General features: G+C 32.3%; 1 protein-coding gene across 1 annotated transcript; it reads right to left on the reverse strand.

Moving 5' to 3' along the window:
• Positions 1-1,276: 1,276 nt before the first annotated feature.
• Positions 1,277-11,804, reverse strand: LOC114178025 (putative lipase YDR444W). The gene is made up of 11 exons (XM_028063698.1): positions 11,345-11,804; positions 8,010-8,151; positions 7,579-7,646; positions 6,677-6,747; positions 6,297-6,560; positions 3,825-3,988; positions 3,686-3,741; positions 3,532-3,584; positions 1,882-2,050; positions 1,697-1,794; positions 1,277-1,606 (listed from the first exon to the last, which is right to left on the reverse strand). The coding sequence occupies exons 1-11, from the start codon at positions 11,493-11,495 to the stop codon at positions 1,502-1,504; spliced, it is 1,341 nt and encodes a 446-aa protein (XP_027919499.1). The 5' UTR covers positions 11,496-11,804; the 3' UTR covers positions 1,277-1,501.
• Positions 11,805-13,452: the final 1,648 nt, after the last annotated feature.

The raw sequence follows: 13,452 nt of genomic DNA on the forward strand, positions 1-13,452 counted from the left end.
CACTATCGTATGAAAAATATAGAGATCGATAGTTTTCTCGTAAAAGAAAAACTATAAAAATATTTCGAAATTGTCAAGTATTCTATGTAAAGATGGGTTGACAAATATTCTAACCAAAACTTTGACAAGAAACGTTTTTGAGAAATTATTACACAAGTTAAGAACGTATGATATTTATTTACCAACTTGAGAAAAGACGTTAAAATAAAAATATTAGATTATAGCAGTTACAATAGTATACCAAAAATATTGTATAGTTAGAACTTATTTGATTTAATCGTGATTTGTAAACTCCTTTATATATTATTTGTAAGAAGAGAATATTATAATAATAGTTCATCTTTATACAGAAATATATGAATAAAAATGATATAGTAAATTTTTTGTTCAACTTTTTTATGCCGGTAAAAAGTTGTCGCATAGGATGAATTTTTTAAAGGATATCGTAGTTACAAAAGGGTTGTCTTTAGTAAATCTTTCTTCAAGATGTAACTACTCCCTTACATTATTAATACACAATATACTCTAGAAAAAGTGAGGAGAAAAGGTGCAAGTGATCCAAGAAATAATTTTATTGTTAGAATCATCATTCAAGCTTCTAATCATCTAACTACACTAAGTGAGATAATGAGATTTAACTTAATTGTAAAATTTTCTTCTGTACATATGCTTATACATTTTTAAATATGATTTGATGAACTTTTCCACTTAACAAAAACAATTAGAGTTATAAGGTTAAATTACTGATAAGAGTTAAAAAGAAAAATGAGAGACTAACTTTTGCAAACTATAAGATTGATTTAAAGAACTTGAAATGGAGGACGGGAAAAGTTGTAAATTCAACTCCATTTACTAACAAAATACTAACAACTAGCATTTGTCAAATGTAAATAAGATACAACATAATCCAACTTGTTTATATCAGTTCAAGTTAAAAATATCACATCCAACTTCTATGGAAACCGTTATTCCCACTCATCCGTTCCCTCTTAACAAAAAGTGTAATTTCTATAAAAATCTCTTCCCTCTCAACCGTTCGCTCTTCCAACCAAAATAATGTTTTAATATAAAGCCGAGATTTTAAGTTGAAATTCAAATCAGAGACAACTAAAACACCCGATGATAGGTGCAAGAGACACGGCTTAAAAGCCACCAGCCTAGCTTAATCATGTCAATGACAAGTGTAAGTTGTAACATATAACAAGGACAAAACAATTAGTGTACATCATTTCCCAATAAGTAGAAACTCAAATTGTCAAATGTGTAATAATAACCCTTGCTACACAAACCATATTGTTTTTTTTCATTGGTATGATAATGTATTTTTCTGTAAGTTACATGATACTCCCTGTTAAGTAAGAACTACTGTATCTTTATATGAAATATGCGAGTAAAAAAATACTGTAATTATATTGATGACTAACTACTATAGTAAGAATTTTTTTCAGCTAGTATTGTGAAGTTAGACATGTCCCAAGAAAACTGAAATTACATACAGCAGTCACAAGCTAGCAGACAATAGTGATGATGCTTCTTGCTGTTTCAAGCTGTCAGCCACATGAGCAATTACTCCTACACCAGCATTGTGAAACCATTCGTTTTTCACCTGAAATCAAACAATCTCTCGTGTTACAAACTTTGTATCAATGATACCATCATCATCCGCCATATTAGACGTATTAAAGGGATGCAGTACATGAATGTTGTTATGAGCAAAGAAAGGCCAGAATGCTGAGTGAAAGCTGACATCAACTTTTTTCCATCCCAACAGCTGCAATCCCCGAATCATCTCCTCTGTTAAAAAGATGAGTGGCTTTAGAGGAATATCAATAGCTGAAGATAATTGATACATCTTCAGTAATTTTGGGAAAAAATGATCACCTTCTACAATTTCATGATATTCTACAGTACTCTGTGTATTGGGAGAATTTTGTGCCGCCTCCTTTGCTTGCACTGCTTTTGAAGAAAATTTAGGGCCGTCAGAAGGAACTGGGGAACAATATTCCACATCAACTACGTGCTTGTATCCATCTAAAGATTGGCGAGGAGGCTGCCAATACAATAGAAAATGTTAGTACCACAGAAAGATATTCACATCTTTTCACAATCCAGGCGTTTCCCTTTCATACATTAAACATTTACTCCTTCAACTTTCAAAATAGAACCCCTACTGAAAAATTAATGTTGCAGCACTTTTTCCTTTATCCAACATCTATTGATAGAGGACTATCTTCTGAACAGAATTTGAGGAGGATCTTTATCAATGACTGAGATTTTTGTGATGTCAAATATTATTTGGTTCTTATAAAAAAGGATTTATTTGTGGAAAATCTTTCTATGTTTATTAATCTGTTAGATTGTGTCACATTCCATCTTTGTCTTATTCTGCTTTCTTTATAATTATAAAATTATAAACTCTGATTTATCTCATCTAAATATTTTGTTATTTTACAGAAATTATTCAAATTCAGAAAGATTGTCATCTTTCTGATAGGCATCGTATCATCTATAGTTTCTCTCCCACGTTTGCAGCACGGAAGTTAACACTAAACTAGATGCCAGAATTAACATCACTTGCAACATTTTAGCTGCAGTATATTGATCCATTTAATTTAATTTTATTCGTTTTAGAGGGATTAACTAACAGATCCCTAAGAACCAGTACTACATCCCAATTTTTGGATACATGCTTTCATAATTTGTTGACAGGCTGTGACTCAATTGGAATTCCTTATTAAGAAATTATGAAGGGACAGCATAAATTAAGCCACAAATGATCTGAGTTAATACAGTGCAAAGTATATTACCACCCGATAATTGAAAATGTGAAGAACTGAATATGTCAATCAATAGTCAAACGAGCGAAGTTCTTCAAGTGAAGTATAGTAGTACACAAGTAATTTTCAAAGAATTAAAAAATTAAAAAAATGTCAATTCTGATGAGATACTTAACTGTTGGGATCAAATTTTATATATTTATTTATTTTTCCACAATTGGCCAATTAAACTTCGCCGTGGTAGCCTCTACCTCACTTTTAAACCACATTTTTCTGTTGAAAGATAATACATTATTATTATTATTATTATTATTATTATTATTATTATTATTATTATTAAGTTTTGTTGTTGTTATTATTATTGATAGGAGAGGGGAAAGGAAATTTGATGCTCTAACAGTTCTAGTTCACAAAGTAGTCAAATAATAATAACCCCCTTTTATACCTCTATAGTTCTATTATTTTCATTACTTATTTATTTCTGACAAACAAAATTTTATCCTATTAGCACTAGCAATTGTAGAATTTAAATTACAAATTACATTTAAGTGATAAATCTAAGAGTTGAGACAAGAAAAGAGATTACAAATGCCAGACATAAAGACATTTAGGATGTTAAGTATAAAAGCATCCAACAAGATTCTAATTTAGTCGTAATCTAAGTATAAATTATTCATCTTTAAACTTGCATATGTTAAGAGATCAATAACCAACAAAATAAGACAACCTAAAAGGATAAATCATCAATATTCACCTTACTGAGCTCAGTTTCCCTCCTTATAGAGGAAGTGCGCCACCCTACCATATCTATATAAAGTTGAAGAAATTACCAAGATGGGGAGAAGTGGACCATGAGTTACTGATATGCCTAGAAGGTAGTAAAACAAAAAAACATACTGAGAGGATACGATCGTATGAAACATTAGCATAAATGATGCGACATCTAAATGCTCCAAGTGCAGACCTACATAAATATAAAATTTAGTGTTAGATTACTTAAGTGGAAAAGCGGAATATAAAGTAGCACAAATAGATTCCTTTACTTACAGAAACTTTCCATCATCACAATCAGAAGCCATTCTCAATAGAAGAGGTGGTTTATCAGGTTTACCATCAGTAAGGAACAACTGACTACCTGTTTTACCAACAAAAAAAGGAGCTATGGGAGCAGCTAGCTTTTCTAGGATTGGGACTCCCAACAGAAATGGGAGCTGAAAAATATGCAGAGTAAACAATCAAACTCTTATGTCCTGAAAATTTTCAGTACAAAATTGAGTAATACCCACGTGCATTGACAAGACATATAAACAGGGCCCGAATTCATGCATAGTTTCATCCATTTGACTTAAAATTCCAGTTTATAAGCATCTTTTTCTAATAATTTTTTCATGACTGTAATATTTGAGTTTCTCTAGTAGAATTGAAATTTTAGTAGGGCGTGTTCATGAATTATGCAAATCTTATTCTAGTACTCTCTCCATCAGAATTTCTATTAGAAGAAAAGTTATGCACTTTCTCCTCTTTCGATTTCGACATTTCTTCAAATGCTGCATCCCTTTATTAAAATAAAAATAAAATCTCAAAATACAAATACGGGCATGCATAATTGAAGGTAAGATCTACCGGAAACTATTTTAAAGGGAATAGTTAAGACAATTATTAGCCAAGAGACAATAGAAGGGATAGCAAAGAAATTTATTTGATGGATAAAAACGTGGGTCAAATCATTTAGAAAACAATGTAGTTGGTGTTGTCTTGAGTATCAATGCTTGATGATAAAAAACTGATAGATAAAATAATGAAAATAAACGTAATGATAAAGAGGGGTATATAATGAAAACAGAAAAAATATATTAGAGTAATTTTTGTAATATACTTGTTAATGAGAAAATTATAGGGCATCAATAATGAAAATCCATCTAATAAATTAGTTTTGTCCACTAATGTTTATATAAAATTTTTACAGTATTCAGGTGAATAGAAAATGGTACTGCAGAAAAAAGGGTGGCTAAATGTAATCCTACCTTCAAACTGCAAGAGACAATATAGAATATTCAAACATAAAACTTAAATATTCTTGAGCATTTTAAACAGAGTAGGTCCCTGCCAAAACACTAGTTGTTAACTTGTATGGTTGAGTTCGATCTATATTCAAATTCTAAAACAAACAAAATATTCATTTTAACAATTGTTGAGGACCTACCAACCATCCACTTGTGCAACTTTCACCTCCAGAGCGCTCACTCTTTGTTGCTAAAGGTGTGTATTGCAGATAGTACATCAACTAGTTATATTTATGTATATAAGTGGAAGGAAACTCAAACTCATGAGCTAACTTTTACGGTTGAATTAGGTCCAACCCCAAATTGGAAAATTCTAAGAGAGAAAACCAGTCGCTATTGTCCACTTACCATCTTCTGTCACCAATTGCATCTTGCTATGTGTTTGGCATTCAAAGAGACTACATTTTCTTCCCTAGCCACAAGCAATAGAAGTAAAAGCTTGGGTTTTTCCTTATAAGGGTATCATTGAATTTTGCATCCTAGTGCGATTCATTTTGCTTCAATGACTACATTTACAATTGATGCATCAAGCTCAGTTGCAAAGGGATTCTAATAAATCTTACCATTAGTTGACTTTTTCCTTTTTCTTATCTATGTGTACCCTACCGTGGTTGTTCTGTGCTTGATTTGCATTCAACAAGGAATATTAGCTTTGATGATAGAAAGATGAAAGGTGTCCAACCTTGTCTTTTCTCATACACAGTTAGACTTACTTTATCCCAAATGTACCTTGGCCTCATGAGAATCTCAATGAATCATTCTTGACCCCATAATAGTTCTAAAGATTCAGTTTCCTCCATATTGCCCTTGCCCGGTCAGCTTGTCCCACTCAATCTCACCTCAAATTTTCTCCAAATTTGACCTAAGGTGATTAGGCCCTAGCTATTGTCTCAATCACAATCTGACTCCAACCTCTCTTTATGAGTTTCCACAGTCGTCTTTATTGGTGAAGCCCATAAAAATGAAAGAAAAGAAAGACATTTATTCATATTAAGCCTAAAACTTATAAACTTTAACTTGAGGAAGAGTGTTAGAATATTTGAAAATATCAAACTATATCCTATCATATATTACTTTATTTCGAAAGATTAACTTCCTCATTTTCTCATTATCTTATAGTTAACATACTTCCTTATCTCATTATGATATGTTCAGCAAATTAGCTAGGATTGTGATTAGTATAAATAAGACTGGTACTTAACGTTCTATGAACATATCAAACACATCACTACAATGTAATATGAATATCTTAGTTAATACTTAATATCAATTCAGCGTTTCATTGTCTTTTATCTTTCTTCCTCCCTCTCAGTAAACTAGTAATTTGAACAAAGGGAGCAACAAGACAATTTCAAGTTTAAGAAAATGTAAACCCGTCTTCAAGTTTCAAATAGAAGTCAATATATACCAAAAAAAGAGAACACATCACAAAAAATTAATATTGTCCTGAACAAACCTGCTTCTTTCCTCTTACACCAAGATGAGGAGTTGCTAAAGTTATAAAATTGATTGGCTCCAACCCAGCTATTGAGCCTCCTTTGGAAAAGTTTGTTTCCTGGAGATATTCTGTCATGTTTTCTAGATCACCTGGTTGATCTCTGCTATAGGTATCAGGTGAATAAAGAACAGCAATTGCATATCTAGCAAACAAACCTCCCAAAGAATGGGATAGAAAGGAGATTCTTTTAAGGCTCCTTGTCTTTTTAACAACTTGCAATACCTGTTTTCATGATAGGCAATAATCATTCAACAGGAAACAATTCAAGAGAAAATAAAGCTATCAGAACTTAAATGGAGCCTTCAAACTTTGATAAATTTTCGTAGCTCGGAACTCACTTCATCAGCTAACCGCTTTCCAGCTCCGTCAATCCCAGTAAATGTCTTAGTGTAAGTATTTGATGAACTGACTGCAAACAACAAATAATCGGTAAGAACTGTCCTAAACAATATATATATATATATATATATATATATATATATATATATATATATATATATATATATATATATATATATATATATATATAGAGAGAGAGAGAGAGAGAGAGAGATGTGTGTAAGTGTATGTACTGTAATAAATAACAGACAAATAGTTTTAAATTCATGAATGAGACAATCATCCAATACCTGAGAAAGTCTTCACAACATATAAAAAGTTCATTATTATCGCAAAAAGCTTAAGCTTACTTCTTTCCAAATTATAGAAGTAGTCTTTTTTTCCAGCATTAGCTAGACAAAGTGTAAAAAGAACAGTCTAGTAGTGTTTGTTTAATTTGCAAATTTACTCAAACTTGTATAGTATATCATTTTTTAGTTGGCCAACATATCTAAGTTGTCTCCAACATAGATCATTAATATTTTCACAATTGTTCTCATGTTAGAATAATTTCTTAATCAAACATTATGGTTAAAGAGAAAGAAACATTCCAAAAGTGACATTGAATTTAAAGAGACTAAGTACACTATAGTTCAATGATCAAACTTTACATAATAAGAGAAAGAAAAAGCTCTTGTAAAGTAAACTTGTATGTGAAATGCACAATTAAGGGTGTATCCACCATTGATTTACTTTCAACTGCATGACAATCTTAACACACTAAACTAATTTGAATAACTTTAACCCATTAATTTTTTAATGGGATACACCATTGTACACTTAACAAATAAAGTCCACTTATAGGAGTAGAGGAACACTATGCAATATAACATAGAGAACCAAAGTTAAAAGATGCACAAACCATATATTAAATAGTTTTTTCCAAGACGCTTTTTCAACTCTGCTTCTGCATATGTCCAGTCCCCTGTGCTGCATCAATAAACAAACATGAGTACAACTTTGTATAAGACCAACCAATTGAGCAACATTCAAAAGAACAGCATAAAATCTTTGGTTCAACTTTGTATAAGACCAACCAATTATCCAACTTCTTGTCATTCTCAAATTTATGGATGTAGGGCACATTAAGGTTGATTGTCAATATATTGATCATAAACAGGATGAAAACAATAATCCTTTCCTGCTAAACATTAGAATAGTAATTAATTGTAAAAGCATTGATCACATTAACTTCACTTTTAACCCATAGCTCAAGACAAGCTTCATTCATATCTTAACATAAATATTTTGAAGAACAAGGTTTAATTCTCATAATATAAATATACTATATACCTAGCCAAGATACCATGGACAAGAACAAGGAGATGATCAGGGTCGTTCTTCAAATTTCCTATGCTAGAAATAGAATTTCCATGAGTGACGGTACTCATAGCATGAGCACTAAGGCCCTGGTGTCTCTGTCCAATATTTGTACCTGCAAAAGTTCATCTACCAGCCTTAATAAAAAGTAAACTATATTTGCACCAATATTATCACTGTTGTTAGAATATTGGGTTCTTGATCTTGGTGTTTATAGCTTACATTATTACTAGTACTTGTCCCCTAATCATTAGTAATAGGAGTACTGGGTTGTAATCCTTTATCACATCTATACATCTATCAAACTTATATTCAGCCAGTAAACAAATATGCACACCCATCTTTCTCTCTTTTCTCTCCTTCCCAGATAAACTCTACAATTCCAACAACACCTAGAATTATACAAAGAATAATTGATAAAGAGTGAAAACCAAAGAGGACGGAGAACACAAGCCAAGGAATAATTGTAAAAAATGAGGTTTTCACCCCTAAGGGACCTTGAGACAGCATATATAAGAATCTTGTTGAGAAAAAGTCCATGATGCTCTATAGTTTTAATGGATAACAAACAAAACAATGTGATTAAGAATGGTATGTTCTTCCCTGTTCTCTCTAAGCATTCAGGGACTAAAAAATTGGCAAAATATCTGATTCAATTCAAAGATATGGAATCTTGTGATGATCACTCTAAGGCAATGCTTGACAACTGTTCGGAGACTTCATTGTCCTATTATCATTTCACCATCTAACAGTGGGTTTGAAAATAATGTCATTTTGAAAACATTATAGTCCAAAGTGAAGAGACAAAAAATATCAAGGCCAAACTCTAGCAATGCAAAATTATTGAGCAGAATGTCAGACACATAAGAAGATAAAAGTTCTGGAAAGTTCTACATACTCAGATCTCCTGCCAACTCAACATTCAAATCATTAAGTGCACACAACATTTAAATTTTATAGATTATGTAAGCCCGCTAATGAAAAAAATATTGATGGTATTGATGCATTATCACGAATGAAAAAAAGAGAATTGTCACAGGCCATTTCACCGGATGCTTATAAAATTCAGCAATCAATGAATGCTGATTTTGTAGTGGAACACCCTATCCAGCAGGTCTACTCAAGCTTTACCTATACCTATACAGGACCATAGGCTCTAACGGATGACGTGGAGATGGATTTTATCACAAGACAACCTAGTTATTGAAATATCCCTTCATCTCAAAGGGTGGCTTAGTTTAGCTGAGGAGCTTGTTCATTTTCATGGAGTGCCAAGCTCCTTAGTAAGAAATGGGGATCCAGCATTTAAAAGTAAGTTCTGATCTGAATTTCTTTTGCCTAAATGGAGGGTACAGCTATTCAAATGATCTAAACCATCACCCTAAAATAGATGAGCAAACTGAAAAACTAAATAAGGTGTTAAGAGTCTATTTTCCTAATGAGTAGCATAAGCAATGGGAAGATTCGTTGCATTGGTTGACTACTGGTGTTATAGGTCTTGTCTCGGATTGTGGATGGAGAAATACGTTTCGGAGCGGGAAGAGGAAAATAGGGGGCGTCAAATGGGGGATTTGTGGAGGAGGAAGAAGTCACCCTACTCGGAAGAGATTCCAAATGAGGAATATCCGTTGCTTTGAATTGAAAATTTAAAAATAAGAATCATTGGTTTGAAGAAAAACCTTGAGATTTGAATAAATGAAAATTTGAGTTTTTTCTTTTCTAAGTCTCGAGTTTTTCCTTTGAACTATTAATTCTTATTTTTGAATCTTCGATTTAAAATAATAAATCTTTCTCAGTTATCTTGAAATTTCCACCAAGTGATGTGACTTCTTCTCATACTGTAAATCTCCCATTCGACGCCGTCCATTTTTTCCTTCGTTGATTTTTTGTTCTAGGGTTTTTACTCATTTCGTTCCAAGATGCATTTCTGCACCACAATCCGAGACGACACCTGCTTCAACGGCTATAATATCAACTTTCAGAGTGCTGATAGTTGCATTTAAATTGAACTGGTCTACTGCAGAAAATCACCCACACTATCTACCTAGGGAATGCTTGGTTGAATGGAGCTAATGAAACTCAAGACAAAAGAGATTAGGTCCTTCAAGTAATGCCTCTATTGCATTTTCCAAGTCTAGTGCACATCCATTTTGATAACATTCAAAAAATGTTACGCCAAAACACAAGTATCTCAATTAAGCAGTGGTACCTACGGAAATAGTATAGGATAGTGTTTATCGGTAAGCTCCACGCCAGTGGGGTTTAGAGATTGACAGGAACATAGGTATGATTGCATACCTCTAGTTGATCAGGGTTTTAAGGTTAATTAGGTTTTTTTATCAATAACCATACGGAACTCAAGGGGCTTTAATGGTCTCATCACTAAGATTTTCACACGCATGTTTTTAGTTTCAGTGAAAAATCTCTACTTTGGTATTAGCAAGGGCATTGTTTCCGTGGTTCCTTCTGTCAAAGAGTTATTTATAAGATAAAAACTTCAATCCAAATCATAAGACAATCAATGGGTTTCTGTCAATTCGTTTCAATTGATACTTAAATTTCTAACAGTCAGTAGAATTAGATAAACAACAAAAACATTCAATGCAATACAAGACTACCAACAAGCCAGCTGTAAAGTACTAAAATATAAAATCAGCACAAAAAAATTGGTCATCTAGTCACTTCACAATTTCCCATTAATCCTGGTAGAAAAGTATGCAATACCAAGCAATCAAGGAAGGTGGATCATCTCGCGGGCCAGTACCAGGCCCACCCCACCCTCTAGCCCAGTATAACAAACTGGGCCGTTATGACTACCTTAATTTTACACTTTCTTCTTCTTCTTTTCCCGTAAGTGGAACGGTGGACCCCATTCTTCTCCCAAAGTCCAACTTTACTTTAAGTCCATATAATTTTTAAAACTATCTTAATTCTTATTTAATGGTAGGGTTTCATAAGAATTAAATTTTTATAACTTTTATTTAAATTTAAATTTTTTATAACTTAAAAATATATAATTAATTTTTTTTTATTCTTAACCTATAGAAGTGTCTTAAAACAAGACCTCGACAGGTTCTAAAGGGAATTATAGATTTTTATAAAATGCAGATCTTAAAATTAAAGCTTCACCAATGCTCCAGAATTAAAATGATAAGGAAAAATCCAGAATGACGAAGGCTGAATGTATAATTGGCATGCGATAGAAGAAACAAAAGCTCTTAATTGTTGGAACAGTAAGTAAAACAACATGAAATGGGTGTTAGAAAATAAACTTTGGGGATTGGGATTGAGAAGTGAATGAAAATTACCAGAAGAGAAAGAAAAGGGAGAATTGGAAGCCGAGGAGGAAGAAGAGCAGGAAGAAGCTACGGGAGCTTGTTGCGAAGGGGGTTTGTTGTTGCGATTGCAAATTCTTGGCGAGTAAGCACAGCGCGCGTGAATCATGGAAGGCGTTGCCATAAGTATAATTTTTAGAGAGAGAGAAGGAAAATCAAATCCTATTTTGGAGGCACAAGTGTCGTGTTGTTATTCCCTTCTCCACCAAATCACAACGACACTACCCATATCACGATTCTCTCTCTGTATCTGAAGGTTCTGTTCTGTTTGGGTGGGAATGAACGATTAATTGGTGAATGGGAACAAGCGAATTGTGAATTTGTGATGGATGAAAACGACAAAAGAAGGGCATAAACGACACGCAATGCAACGCAAGGCAATGGACGCAGACAGCGAAGCGTCACCATTCACAGTTTTGGCGGCCTCTAATTTTTTCTTCACCAACTAATCATATTAACAAAACAGAAAGTTGAAGTGGGAAATAAATAAATACTAGAATTACCTTTTGATATTAATTCAATGCTTGTAATTTATTTTTTATCAATGGTTTAAAATTAATAAAACACAGTCAATATTGGTTAAGCAGTTAAAATATAGAGATTTATTTAAGTGTACTACTTTAACTTTGACTCATTTCAATTCTAGAATTTTGTATATGTTGGTTTTTAAATTTTAAAAATAAATAAATATAATTCTTTTAATTAAATATTATTAATATTTTTATGTTAAATGATTTAATCAACTCAAATGCTAAATTGTTGTTTGATTAGATAAAAACTTTAACACAATTGAATTATAATGATTATATTATTTATTTTTAAAATTTAAATAACGAACCGTATTAAAACTTAGAATATGAAAAAAATTTGATTTTGTATCAAAGTTTAGAAATTAAAATCAACTTTAATTTTTTTATAGATTTGGTATCGAAAATCATCAAAATACACTTAATAAAGTACTAATTAAAAACTATATAAAATTATGTGATTCTTTCTTACTCTTTATTTAATAAACATTATACGAATACTACTTATTGAAAAATTTATAAAATTCTGTGAATCTTACTTACTCTTTATTTAATAAATTTGTTGGAAGGGGGAGCCTTTCATCCATAAATAAAGAACAGTTTTGATGATGTCTACTGATCTAGGATAAAATATAGCTTGGTCCAGTTAGGATATGCATTAGGCAATTAGCTTCTCTTTATCAAATGTATTTCAGGCCTGCTGTGTAATCCTGCACATGATTAGTTTCTGAACTAATGGATTAGCTGTGAAGTCTGGCACAAAGTGAGTAAAAATGTACTCACGATAATCGATTAGGTAATTTGCTAATCAAATTAGTGACAACAAAAACCTTTGTATAAAAGCTGTTTTGGAATCTGTTTTGGCTGGAATTTTGAGATAGATCACACAGTCTGCATCTGGGAAAGAGCAATCTAAGAGACACAAGAGCTTCAGAAGATTCTGCAGTAACCCAAGCACAGATCCAAGAATGATTGATGGTTGACTCTACCATGATGGATCTTGCTTGATTCAAGGAGCATCAAGTCAAATCTGCACATTTAGGTGTTTTCGTTTCTTGTTTTGTTTTCTGTACTTTTGATTACAGTAGCTTCAGTGTTTGAAGTGTGGACCTAGGTGCAATTGTGTGGATGCATTGCTCCTAGGGGGAGTTCTTGATTGTTGAATCAAGTTCTTGGGTTTTGGGGGTTAGAATTACATAGGTGTGCTTGTAATTCTTGGAACCTTTCTGTTTAGTGGAATCCTCCTAAGTGTGTTACTTAGGAGAAGACTGGATGTAGATTCTTTTTGAATCGAACCAGTATAAATTGTGTGTCTTGCTTCCTTCTTCCCTCTCATAATCTTTCTTGATTGATTTAAACAGTCCATTAACCCAGAACTGCGAAATTGATTAATTGAGTTTTAAACCTTAAAGACTCCTTCAAGATTCACATTAAGTAAGTGAAAAACTCATTAATCAATTCAGATCCCTTTGTGGTTAAGAGTATTAGACAGAACTATTTTTAACAAAATTGACAAATTTTATAGTTTTTAGTAAGTTTCAGTAAATAAAATAG

This window comes from Vigna unguiculata, chromosome 3 (genome assembly GCF_004118075.2).
Source record: "Vigna unguiculata cultivar IT97K-499-35 chromosome 3, ASM411807v1, whole genome shotgun sequence".
NCBI classification, from domain to species: Eukaryota; Viridiplantae; Streptophyta; class Magnoliopsida; order Fabales; family Fabaceae; genus Vigna; species Vigna unguiculata.

What these genes read in the sequence shown, in the direction of transcription:
- LOC114178025 (XM_028063698.1), bottom strand. Translation starts at nt 11,495, where the DNA reads ATGGCAACGCCTTCCATGATTCACGCGCGCTGTGCTTACTCGCCAAGA. An exon ending in TCCCTTTTCTTTCTCTTCTG is followed by an intron (nt 8,152 to 11,344) that starts GTAATTTTCATT and finishes GAACTTTTGCAG; the next exon opens with GTACAAATATTGGACAGAGA. An exon ending in GGGAAACTGAGCTCAGTAAG is followed by an intron (nt 2,051 to 3,531) that starts GTGAATATTGAT and finishes TTGTATTGGCAG; the next exon opens with CCTCCTCGCCAATCTTTAGA.